Source organism: Pseudorasbora parva, chromosome 6 (assembly GCF_024679245.1).
Source record: "Pseudorasbora parva isolate DD20220531a chromosome 6, ASM2467924v1, whole genome shotgun sequence".
In the NCBI taxonomy this organism is placed as follows: domain Eukaryota; kingdom Metazoa; phylum Chordata; class Actinopteri; order Cypriniformes; family Gobionidae; genus Pseudorasbora; species Pseudorasbora parva.
Window position 1 is genome coordinate 26,836,771 of NC_090177.1, and position 14,120 is coordinate 26,850,890.

Genomic DNA, 14,120 nt, shown 5'->3' on the forward strand with positions numbered 1-14,120 from the left:
AAAGTATATAAAAAAATATGGGGTAGTGTCAAAAAATGGAAAGAGTAACAGGGTAAGGATTATAAAAGGTTAAAAAGGAGGGATCAGTGAATTTTGCCATTTGACTGATGGGATATTTCTTCGGTTTTTAGATGCCCACATCAGTCTATAAAACTACCTGCCAAAGGCACAGAAGAGACAGACACAACTCCAGAATAACTGCTGAGCTGTCTATTAATTGCACACAATTACAGCTGAGGTGGAGCAAGAAATAAACATTTTTTTTTTTTACTTTGATGTTTATGCTTGAATTGCCATTTGCAGTGGTGCAAGCAGAAGTGGCTGTGCAAACCAAAAGGAGACACAAAAACAGAGGCACTACAAAAGTAAAGTCAAGAATCTCTGAAATGCATTAATCTAAAGTAATCAAAAAGCACCTTTAGACATAAGATAGTAAGCTGTTCTCTTCTCTGGTTTCAGGCCTTCATGCATATGCAAGCCTGCAGGACCAGCTTTGCCATATCATGATAAAAACCCACAACAAAACGCTTCAAGGCACATGCTGGAAATTTTAATTACAATATATTACATAAGAATAGTTTAAATTACTAAATTGTATCCTGCTAAAGAAGTTAATAAAGTTACCATATAAGTGTGTTTATCGTCATTCAGCATGTCATGTTAAAAACACAGCTTAATTTATTCATATATAATTTGCAGCCATGGTATCTGGAAAAGTTACCCTTCTAACTTAAAACTTTAATATCTTGACTATATTTAACATTGATTTACCTCAATCATGCAAGCTGCCCAAATCTGTCAATCTGTTAAACTCTATATCATTCATATTTTCATATAGCTAGAATAAAATCATGATCCATTCCATTCTAACAGTATGAGGGCCACAACTGATCAATCAAATGACTCCAAACCTCAACATTTCTGTCTCATACCTTTCTATTATTTAGTTATTAGCATCACAAGAATACCTTAATTAGACCTAACCGACTGTCCAGCATGTTGTGTTTATAGTTTAGGATTGTGCTAAATAAAATGAACAAACAAACTACACACACACAAAGTAAAAACACGCTGTTGTCAGCATCCATGCATGCATTATCAATAATCCATCAAGCGTGCTGAAAGCGCATATTCAACAACATGACAGTCACAACTAAAATACTTCAGACAGAAATGCTGACTGCGGATAAACAATCTCTAAAGCATCCATGGACGCTATCCTGTTGCCAAGGTATCGCAATTGCGACGCACTAAACATGTTAAAATAACCGTCTTCTCTTCATTTCGTCATCAAAATACTGTTCAACTTGACCGGTAAACACGTCGTGTGTTTGTACAGGTTAAACGCCATGGTAAACAACGGCTATATCGTTTTAACTGTTCAACTTAATGTACAGATATCATAACTCACTATTAAATCCTAATTAGAAAATAAATAAATAAGCATAACGACCTTCCCATATGCTCTTTGCAGCTCTAGTCAACAAAACGGCGTTTACTGCTGGGGAAAGCTGTAATAACCTACTATTTAAGATAATGAAGTCATGTCAGCCTAATTGAATTCTTACCTTCGCTGGTGGAAGCAATTTGTTTTTAATATTCTTCTCAGATCCCCTATCGTTGCAGAGCCCCTCTCCTCTCCACTCTCTATCCGTTTAATATTGCAACAATATTGCTGCGGTCGCGAGAGCCTTCCGCGCGACTCTCTCCAGCAACCAGCCCCGAAGATGGAGGCGGGGCCGCGGGCGCTGACGTCACGCCCCCGCTATAAGTACAGTGAGGTACAGAATCACCAAAACCACTTTAGAGCAATTCCCATTCCCATTCCCTCCCCTCCCGTCTTTTCTTTCAGCTTCTATCTTCATCTACTGTAAAAGCGACATTTGTGCTAGAAACCTATATTCATATATATATATATATATATATATATATATATATATATATATATATATATATATATATATAAAATCTGTTTTGGTGTTTGCTAAGGACCACAATAATTGTAGATCCATTCCATATGCTCCGCATATCGTATGTAAGAACAAACAAGGAAATCTGTCAAGTATTTTCTTTTCATATAGCCTATACATCAGCACAGTAAACTACTGTTTCAATTATCCAGTGAGCATCTAAGTGCATGAACATACACACCCTTTGATTTAGAGTCACTAATGGAGCCCTCAAGAGAAGCACAAGCACATACATTCAAAGGAATCAGGAAATGCAATTCTTGCCCATAATGCAAACTGCACCAGCGTTATATTTAGATTGATGTTAAGAAAAAGATTTACAATGCAATGCAATGTCTTTTAAGGCAGTGTGTCATGGCTTAGTTCACACAGGGAGAAAAGATATAAATGAAAGTGTTTTAAATAAAAGGGGTAGTTCACCCCAAAAACAAATAAATAAATTGTCAATAGAATGAACCTCATTGGTTCTCTTACGTCAAAGAGAAGAAATAAAATAAATCTGGCCCTCATTTAATGCGACCATGTTTCACAGAAAACCTCATAACACAAAGAACTGAACCAAATATAGGGAAATATAAAAACACAAGATAATGAGGGGTAAAACAAGGCACATATCAACTAATAAGAAAAAAAGAACCAAAACAGACACAATACGTAAATTTAAATTAAAAAAACATTTTTTTTAAATAATCTGTCATGGCATCTAAAATATCCTGGAGTCTTTTAACTTTGACTCTTGAAATAAACCAGTAAAAGATTACACAGCAACTTTGCTCAGCTAGTATGGATTGTTAGTTAGCTGAATGACTTGCTTGGTAAATCTGCCACCTACAGACAAAATGGCACAATACAGCTTTCATAAGAACAAATGACACATTCACTCACACTGCTGAACTTGCCACCTCTTCCATATTACATTTAGTAGGGACACTACTAATTTATCAGTGTGACAACAGACAAAATATATTTAATACTTTCAAATACAGCAGCTAAGACTGATTATCACATAAAAGAAACAAGAATTTTCCATTTAATGCATGAAAAAGTAAGAATGCAGATGGAACAAAATCTATCATGTTTTCTGTAGGTTTTCTATAGGTCTATGTCAATATTGCAAGAATATTTGAGAATCTTACACCTTTCCCCAGAGAGAGCGCTAAAGAGAGAGAATGAAATGAGTTTCCAGAAAAGGAGATACAGCAAATGGGGGGAAAAAAGGCCATAAACGATAATGAACATTCCCCCTCTCCTTAATCTCCTCCATCCCCCCTCTGAGAGCCGAGAGTCTGCAGCCTGCAGGAAGGATGCTGCTAATTTCCTTCTTTATTGAATTGAGCTGGACACACACGTCCTGCAGGGCCGACCAGCCTCCTCGCCACATCCTCTGCTCTCGCTCCTACTCATCCAAGGGCCTCTTTGTTAATTATTCTGCTTATTTGTGTGACTCCCTGAGTTTCTCTCTCTTTTCTTTTGCCATTTCTATATCTCGGCACTTAGTCTCCATCTCTTACTCTGCCTTTATCCATCTGCCTCTTGGCACTTTCTGCAAATAGTGTACAAAATAGGACATTTAACCATTGAAGGAGGAGCTTAACCCTAAAATGATCATTGCTAGCTTTAGGAGGTCAAATTACATTATATAAAGTGTTAAATTATACACTACTGTTCAAAAGTTTGAGGTCAGTTGGATCTATTTATTTAAAACAATAAATAAATAAATATTTTTATGCAGCAAAGATGAACTAAATTGATCAAAAGTGACAGTAAGGATATTTATAATGTTACAATAGACTTATTTTAAATAAATGCTGTTCTTTTAAACTTTCATCATCATTGTGACATTAAAGACTGAAGTAATCATCACAGGAAAAAAGTAAATTTTACAATAAATTTTATTATTTTAAATTGTAATGATATTTCACAATATTATTGCTATTTTTATATACATAAAAGATGCAATATTGGTGCGCTTCAAAGACTTTAAAAGTATTAAATAATCTCAAATAAATTCAACACCAAATGTTTGAATGGTAATATAAATAAATTTTACATAAAGTTTTTCATTTTTGCAACTCTGTTTATCAATATTTCCGAGATTGAGCGCGGTAATTTGGGAGTTGTCGTGGAAAGCCAGTGGAAAAGAATCGGGAAGGGGCTCGGGCAGAAATCATTTTCATGAATAAGATAATTAACGTTATTGTACTATGAAGCAGGGGTGGTGAACAAGGGCTGCTGCAGCAGTTGCTAATAAGAGACAAGCGTGACACACGGCTTGACAGCAGTGGAGCTTTTATTATGCCACAGTCGCCGCTTCTTACGCTCATGCGTATGTGGGGTAACACAGCGCTGTTTATCATGTTAGATACATTTGAGTGTGCTGAAAATTGCACACTGCAGTAAGCTAGACCGATATTAGAATATCATAGTAATAAATGTCATTTTAAAACGTTGTATGATGGAGAATATACTGTATTACTGTACACTCACTATTTTTTTGTCGATAAATGTATCCAAACAGTGGCTCACCTGTGTAATAAAACGCATAATATAAGCATTATATAAGCGTCTTTGGTGTGTCCATGGTTTCTACAAAATAAAAAAAATACAGAAATCGAGGTATGATGTCACTAATAGGCGACGCACAGATCCGGTCCGTGTCCTGGTTAAAATTTCTTATTTCTCTGCACTGTAAAAAAATATTGTTGGTTTAACATAAAAAAAAGTAAGTAAACTGGTTGCCTTAAAAATTGAGTTGATACAAGGAAGGAAATTGGTTTAATAAATAGAAACTCAAAATATTATTGTATCTAAACCACATAAAAAGTGTGATAAATCATGAAAATTGCAATTTGGCATGTTTCTCTGCGTCATCACAAATAAAACGCACACAATTACCCAATATGCTTACAAAATCTTTGAATAATATTTGAATAAAGGTTGTTCATTTTCAAAAACTTCTATTGTATTAACTCAATTTTTTATTTCAATTAACTCAACATTTTAAGGCAACCGTATAACATATTTTTAAATATTTTTTTACAGTGTGGATTTTAACATATTTGGAAACAAACTTTGGATAATGTTAGTACACAAGTTAACAAAATATATAACATTGTTCTAGTGGTTTTTGGATATTGTAATCCAATTTTTTTTATATTTGTACCTTTAAATATCTTGCATTTAAATACTGATATTATACAGAGCATGTGCCATCCTTGCTAATAGTTATAATAAACAAATGTTTGGCTTAATATTAAGATTAAGATATTAAGGTGCATAATTAAGTTTAATTTATATATCAGTAGTCTAAAAGAGATATGTCAGCAAATATGTTCATGGATTTGCACTATTCTTTTAAATATTTTGGTATAGGTTTTTTCACTAGGGGATATAGAACTGTACCATATTTTTTAGTGTTTCTTGTGCTTTCAACTCATCATCTGCCTGCTTCTCTTGTCATGCCCCACCCTTTGGAGACCAAAACTGCAATTGGACACAGACACAGACACACACTCGTACACACACTTCCTGTCTGCATCCTGCAATTTTCGAAAAAAGCAAACCCTCTCACTTATATTAGAACATTTTATATAAGAGACTCTAGGAAGAATTTCACAGTAAATTGAAAGCAAACAACTGCAGTGCGCAGGCATATTCTATAATAAAAGGAAATGTCTGTGGTACGTTTTGTCTTACATAGGCTACATAATAACAGGAAAACAGTTTAGAGTGCACAGGAATAGAAAAGACTAGCTTAGTTTTATACTGGTTAGTGTTGACTAGGTTATGTCCCAGACTAGTTGAAGTAACAGCAAAGCAATGCCAGCATTGTTATTTTTAAAACCTTGATATCAATGTTTGGTTTAAAAATGTCTACTCTATTATGCTTTTTCGAATATTCCCTTTTATGCAGTGTGTAATTTAGCCATTTGTAAATGTAAAATTTCTGCAAAGTTGTAAAGTCGAAAGTGCACAATAAATTAAGTTATTGTCTATCTCTATTATCAAATCTCGGAGTTTAACGCGGGATTCGCATAAATACTGTTCGGTTTCTCGCAGAAACCGATCGGTTTGTGTCTTAATAAATCTATGTGTCATCAGGAGCAGCAGGGTTTTTGTGCACGTTGTCTAAGCATTTTTTTTGGTTTTTATGTTTTGCTCTCATAGAACCTTACCCATTCACATGATTATATGACTGGCACACAGCAACGGTTGGAGTTAAAAATCTTCATTTGTGTTGAATGCACTGGGGGTAAGCAAAATAAACATCTAATTTTCATTTTTGGGTGAACTAACCCTTTAAATACAAATTCATCTTCCCAGTGCTGAAGTACCCCGTTAAGTTCAGTTATGGTAATGGACGTTTAGCTTCCGACACGGGCTCTAAGCGGTAGACCAATCACAACAGACTATGCCATCTGGCTAATCAGAGCTGAGTAGGCTCAGGGAGAGGAGGGATTTAGAGTGACTGATTCATCCAACGAGTCGTTTGAGAATCATTGAACATTGTGCTGATGTGCAGTTTTGCTGTTTTTGGCCTTTGATGCATGTCTGACGAGTCGCCGCTGCTGCTAGTTGACATACAGTGAAAGCCTATACTTCATGTTAAACATAAATATATAGCCTACTGATATAGCAAAGACATCATCTGCAGTATTGGCGGCAAAATATGCTTCAGAATATTTTGTTCTGTATTGACAGGTATATTTCAAAATTGATAATTATGTTTTTATTACAATTAGGCCTATATCTGCATTTATGTCGACTTTCAAACGTAATTTCAAAATGTAATTTATTAATATGCATTCGTGTCAAGATGAAACATCTTTTCCTATTCTATTTAAATGTTTTGTGTGTTGCGTGAAAAATAGGCGTCGGTTCAATTTCTAGCATGCATGCGTATCACGCAGGCAGTGTGCAAGCTCTGACCTGTTAACATGAGAGTCAAAATAAAGACGGACACGCCAAGCAGCCGAGATGCTCACGCCACGCTTGCAGTTTGTCGCCGGCACTTTAAAACCCTGATTTGTATGATTTCGATTTTTAGCAATTAATATTGAACATCAAAATGTAATCAACAATAAAAAATAAGCTGTTTTCCACTTAAGTATTGCTGGTTAAGCTAGGAAACTGGCTCATTGACTTGCATACTATGATGATTGCAAGCAAGTGTCTGCTGAGCAAACTTTAAAATTGAGTTAGAGTAGAACACATTTCTGTGTATGTACAAACTGAGGTGTGTGTGTCACTAAGTATGGTTTGCCTTTCTTTGTTAGATTGGCACTTCACCGGTTTTCTCACACCTCAGCTAATTAGCAAGCTGCTCAGAAAACTTGTTAATTAGAACAGAACTAACTGCCATTCCTTCTAAATACACTCCCACACAAACTCGTGTCCACCCACAGATGTTACTGCATTTACCTTAAGTATATGCTAAAAGTGCCCAAAATATTTTCCTTAAGGTAATACAATTTCTATACCTTCTAAAAAAATAAAATAAATGCAAACTAAAGTAAAACACCTCTAGTCAGTAAAGCACAACACCCACAATGATCTCTGCAGCATCTGGATGGACCGAAACGAGATGAAACTGAATGTACATGTCGGTCAATGAACACGAAGAGTGAGAAGAAGAGTGCTTTACCTGCTCGTTGTTGTTCATGCATTGTAGTTTCTTCTGTTTCAGGTAGGTTGTCGTGAGGGGCATGTTGTAGTCTATGAGGTCAGCCGCCAGAGAGGTTGGTTGGTTATTCTCTGAGAAAGCACGAGAGATTTACAACAGGGAGGCCATACATAATTTGTGACAGTAAAAGTAAATAATTCTGTTGTTATCATTTAAAATTACAATAGTGTTATTTCTCTACGCTGTCACTAGAGGGCAGTATCTGCCCTAATGTTTTCTGCTGGCACGCTTCTGCCTCTGTATGATTAACAATGCTAAACAAAGGCCTAATTATAAAAAAATGTATATGCAAATTACATTCATATGCATAGAGAAATGTATATAAATTTAAACCAATTCTCCCACAACAGCTGTTTTTATTTTTATTTTTATCCAAAGCTACTTTGTGAAAAAATCCTTGTGAATGTTTGGAAAGAGTGGGATGATAATGCTTCTGACGGTGACGATAATGATTTGTTTTTTTAAATTTTTCTCTCTCTGTGTGTGTGAGAGTGTGTGTGTGTGTGTGTGTGTCTTGGTGTGAATAATGCACACATATACCCTCAATTTTAAGTGCACTCAGACAAAGAAATGCACTTATGGTCTTCCTGAGTGTTCTGAAGTAAGTCTAAAAAACATTGCAAGGAATTCTCAACAATTTCCTGTAGACTTTGTAAATGTGAAGGCTTTTTTAGTCTTGCAACATCTTTCTCATTATGGATTTTATCAGCAGTAAGTTAAAAGAGCCATGAAGCAACCCATTACCTGCTGATAATCTCACGCACACATACACACACACAGCCTATCAGTAATGGATGAGCTGTTTGCAGTGTATTGATCAACCTCATTTTCTCATTTCATATGGATTTACCACAACAAACTAAAGAAAAATTCCTTCAGGAACTAGATCACTACTAAAACCAACATAATAATGGTTAAAGACAAAAATGATTTTCATGCAAGTTTTGTCAGGCTGCTAAAAAGTCTCCCTGATGAAGTTGTCCAATCAAATTTTCACCTAGTCTGGAACTACAAAAAACATATAATAAAAGCTATATTTGTTGTTTGGTCACTAATCTGTCAAAAATATAAAAAAATAAATAATGGACACAAATAAGCTAGTGTAAATTATTGAAGTTAAAGGGACAGTTCACCCAAAAATGAAAATTCTGTCATTCATTTCTCACCCTCATGTTGTTCTAAAACTGTAAGACCTTCGTTCATCTTTGGGACACAAATGAATATATTTCTGATGCAATTCTGGACTGTTTTAACAATGTCTTTACTGCCTTTCCGGAACATTAAAATGTTCATTAAATTGCTGTCTGTGGAGGGGTCAGAGTGCTCTCAGATTTCATCAAAAAGATCTTAATTTGTGTTCTGAAAATGAACAAAGATCTTTTTGGACACAATTAATGACAGGTTTTTATTTTTTGCGTGAACTAACCCTTTAATACCACAGTTTAGCATCACCCCTTGTGAAAAAGGAGTTCACTTAAAGGGGGGGTGAAACACTCAGTTTCAGTCAATCTCATGTCAATCTTGAGTACCTATAGACTAGTATTGCATCCTTCATATCTCTGAAAAGTCTTTAGTTTTATCATATTTATAAAAGAAATATGGGCTGTACCAAGTCTTTCCGGAAAAAACCGAGCGCCTGGAGGCGTATCGTGTGGGCGGAGCTAAAGAATGACGAATGTGCACAAAGCGGTGACGTCCTCAAGCGTGGAGAAACCCATGGCTATCTCAGCTAATACAGATAATGATCCACAATCAAATCTGAGGCTGAAATAAATTGAACAGGAGAAACGGCAACATCAGGATGTCCGTCTCTGTGGTATGTACTGTATTTAGGGGCCTTTGTGTGTCTTTACGCGCAGTTTATGAGGACATGATTCGGTTTATGGACTATTGTATGTGACTAGACCTTAGAGGTAGCAAGCAAAACGGTTTTGCACTAGTGTAACGTAATACAGAACAACAATGGAGTAACAGTTAACCGTTAGTGCATTTGAATGACGAAGCAGCGATCGTATCGTTTACTGAAGTTTACTCATGCGACGGTAGCCAATAGCAGAGACATTTGAAGTTGATTTACTCACTGGCTGCTTCCAAAGCAGGACCGAACCACTGGGACTGCTCTGTCAAAAACACACTTCTTTGGTATGATTTGGTGAAGTCCTGTGACAGCAGTGACCGTGGAAATCCACTTTGCGACGCGACTGAAGCGATGCCATGAAGCTTCCCGTCATTTCTGCGTTCAAATCGGTTCAAATGCAGCGCTGCCTTCCCGGAATGCTGTGCTGAAGCGTTGAAGTCGCTCGACGTCACCCATAGGAATAAAGTGGAGCGCGGCGCGTCATAAGTGTTCACGGACGACTGGATCTGCACCTGAGAGACTGTTTACAGCGTGCATTTCCTCTCTCTCCCTCTAGTCACGCGCGCGCGCACCCTACCGGGAGAAGAGCCCATACAGCCCATACAAGGACCTTCCAAACTATTTAACGTCAAGTAGACCCATACTCGAAAAAAACTCGCCGAAACTTGTGAGAAACCGGAAGGAGTATTTTTAACAGAAATACTCCATCAAACGTCCAACATTAGTTTTTGAAACTTTGTCGATGTTTTGGATGGGAATCCAAGTCTTTAAAGGTGTAAAAAGCTCAGTATGCATGAAACAGCATTTCACCCCCCCTTTAAGCATACTTAAAAAAATAAGTACTTACTATGGAAATAATATACTTTAAAATAATATACTTAAGTGCAAACAGACACTTATTTGTTATATTCAATGCAATAACCTGAACTTGTGTTTTTTTGAAATCTTTATATGTAAATTCATAATTTCATACTGTTACCTCTGAAATATGGTTAAATTGTACTGCTGTTTGTACTGACCATGATTTATGTCTATATACAATTTTTGCTTAATTGATCAAACTTAAATGTAATTTAAAAAAAAAGTAATTTACCTGGTTGCCTTAAGATTTGGAGTTCATTGAAATAAAATAAAAAAAAGTTAATAAAATGAACATTTTTGAGAATTGACATCACCCTTTATTCAAATAGTATTAAAATATTTTGTAAGCATATTGCATAATTGTGTTTTATTTGTAATAATGCAGTGAAACATGCAACATTTTCATGATTTACCAATTTGTTTTATTTATGTGGTTCAGCTACAATAATATTTTGAGTTTCTATTTATTAAACCAATTTCCTTCATTGTATCAACTCAAATGTTTTAATTTCAATGAAATTTTAAGGCAACCAGGTTATTTACTTTTTTAAGTTAAACCAACATTTTTTTTAGTGTACACTACAGTTAATATTATAATCAAGCACTTTATATGAACTGTATGTTAGTTAAGACATCAAATTAAGTGTACTATTTTAAAGCACAACAACATATTATTAAAACATAAATATTTAAAATGCTCTTTAAATTAAACTTTTAATTTGACATCACAAAATCATGCTCTAAATAAGTACCCTTAAGATACTTTTTATAGTAGTAAAGGCTACTTTAAAGCCTGAAGTACACTACAAGTCCACTTTTTTCACAAAGGACTGCTAGCAATTTATAGTATCCACACTCAACCTGACAAAACTTTAATACTCAAAAATAAATATCAAATTATACTGACATTGAAATATTCACCTTTAAAACATTATTTTATATAAAAAAAGCGAGAGAATGTTGAGATAAACAATAAAACGATAAATAGCTTATATTTATCTGATATTCCACACATCTGGCAGCTAAATAAATTACGTTTAGGAAAAAAATCATGTGCTGACATTTTACCACATCCTTAACCTGTGCTACTTAATAATCACTTCATCAGTATCTATATATAAATTAAGTCATATGACAGCAACAGATATGTGGATAAAAGAGCTGATATCAACCACAGCCCAAGTGTCAATTAAAGAGAGCGAGTGTACAGTAATTAATTACTTTGAATAATTCAGCACTGAACTTTCATATGGCCGGCTGGAGGGGGGTGGGAGGAGGTCTGTGCACCCCCATGGGCAAGAAGCCAATTAGCTGCTCTCTTTATGAGCAACACCCAACCTAAGCCCACGACGTTGACACAACACTTTGACAGTTCATGCCTGGGAGGGGTTTCCTCTCTGTTTATCTCAGCGAGCGGGACATTTGAGGGCAGTTCTTCTGATTGGCAACCCGCACTGCTGGGTTCTGACTCACTGGGATCGTAGCTTGCCAAAATGACAAAATGGCATCGTTTTATTCATTCAATTCTCCATCCGAATGAAAATCTCCCAATCAAATCCCTCCCCCAATGGATTCCACCCACAATCCCTCTCACTCTCTGTAGAAATAATCTGGTTTCAGAGGCATTTTCTTTGTTAAAAGGCCTGTAATTGGGCTAATTGCCATGTGTAGGGAGGCTAGCAGGACACTCCAGTGACTGCAGCCTAATCAGAGGGTGTTGGGATGAGTGCGCGCGAGAGGGAGGAGGTGTGGCCAGAGGGGGTTTCATTAGCTTCAGGCTGGCGCGACGGGGGGAGCTCGTTACAGGGTGGGCAGGGGACAAAAGGGATGAGGGGGGGTTTCTTAACAAAGACAATGAGCTGTCCAATGAAACAGTATGGCTTTGAATATGTTTAAAATATCCGGTTTCTAGACTGTCCGCTCATTGAAAGCTCTTTGGGTTAAGGAGATGTTTGCAAACCAGCCATACCTTGGAGTTACACCTAGAGTAAATCTAAAGTAAACTAAACTGGTCTATGTTTGTGTGTGTGTGTGGGTGTGTGGGCATGTTTTTGTGGCTTATGAGGACACAAATGTGTATAATGACATGGGTATGACACAGGTATTACAAGGAGAGGGTGAAATATGAGGACATTGGCATAATTTTGAAATATTTTTTTGAGAAAGTAAAAATGCAGAATGTTTCCTGTGATGGGTATGTTTAGGGGCAGGGGCAGTGTAGATAGAAAATACGGTTTGTACGGTATAAAAACCATTACGCCTATGTGGAATGTCCCCATATGTTACAAAAACAAACAAACGTGTGTGTGTGTGTGTGTGTGTGTGTGTGTGTGTGTGTGTGTGTGTGTGTGTGTGTGTGTGTGTGTGTGTGTGTGTGTGTGTGTGTGGATTTGGTGTGATACCTTTGAACTCTGCACCGCTGGGGCTGATGTGCATCCTCTTCTGACATTCTCCACAGCTCATCAGGAAACGGGTCACTGCCTCTCTGGGCAGGAACGCATACGTCTCCGCTATCTGATATACAAACACACCATTTTAACCATCTTTTAGACTTACTGATATGGTTATAAAAATCACATTTAGTAGTGCCAAAGCTTAACATATGGTCAAATGTTCTCAGATCAGACATGATGGCAACAATTTATAAGAACGACGTAACAGGGGAGATTATGAAAAAATAATAATGCGGAACAGTTTGCAAACCAAGAAAAGAAATGAAACCCATAAATCAGTGGGACTGTTTATTTATTTATTCTTTCCAATTTTGGAGATTTCATTTGAGTTTTACAAAGGATTCGCACAATTGGTAATCATCTGCTGTAGCTGCTATTACTTCAAATGGAATTTATTACTTGATTTATTTCTGTATTTTTTCAGTTTAAATTTGTTTTTATAAGGCATGTGTATAAGAAATAACCTGGGGCTATTATTTAGACGTTAAAATCTTGATTTCTTTTATTTATGCTTAATCTTTATTTCAAAAGCACTGATTTTAAAGTATAGCAAATGTGTGAAACCAATAATGGAAAGTAATGTTGGTGAATAAAACTAACCATAAACTTCATACACGTGTCACACCTGTTATTAACCATATATTTGAATTGATTGCTTGTTTATGTATACGTGTATACATTTCCTCAGCAATGTTGCATATTTGAGACACCTAATATCTATCAGAGGTGCAGAATAACAATGATTTATTCCCATTTTCTCTTAGTAAAGTGCTGTGGAGAGACAGTAACAGGAAACACAAGAGATGATTAGTTTGCAGACAGGGTGTGAATGCTTAGATGTTTTCTTAAGATACTGCCATCAAGTGGACTAATCTCTGAGAGACTATACTGATACATTTACATTTACAAACACTTACAACTCCTGCTTCCATGTCTTTTTGAAGGATGAAATAATTTACTTTATAGTGAGAGAATGCTTATAATGGTTCTTGTCAAAACATTTCTTTCACACATACAATGAGTTCTACATTGAAAATCAGTGAAACATTTAACATTTAAGGGGTTAGTTCTTTTGTTAATTACTCACCCTCATGTTGTTCCAAACCCGTAAGATCTTTGTTCATCTTCAGAACACAAATGAAAATATTTTTGATGAAATCTGATCGGAACGCTCTCTAACCCCTCCATAAACAGCCATTTAATTAACAATTTCAAGGCCTAGAAAGGTATGCAAAAATGTGTGCATAAAAACAAACTTTATTCAACAATTTCATCTAGCCTGTGTCAGTCTCTTA

The 14,120-nt window shown here is 36.0% G+C and overlaps 1 protein-coding gene across 3 annotated transcripts in view; it reads right to left on the reverse strand.

Annotated features, from left to right (window-relative positions):
- Positions 1-14,120, reverse strand: part of nol4lb (nucleolar protein 4-like b) — a 126,625-nt gene that overhangs the window by 82,789 nt on the left and 29,716 nt on the right. For 2 of the 3 annotated variants that reach the window (XM_067446527.1, XM_067446526.1), the window contains 2 exons: positions 12,775-12,886; positions 7,615-7,724 (listed from right to left, as the gene is read on the reverse strand). In XM_067446527.1, coding sequence (XP_067302628.1) covers positions 7,615-7,724; positions 12,775-12,886 — 222 coding nt within the window. Of the gene's footprint in view, positions 1-1,568; positions 1,709-7,614; positions 7,725-12,774; positions 12,887-14,120 lie in introns of those variants that run through there. The other variant, XM_067446528.1, reaches the window with a different exon arrangement.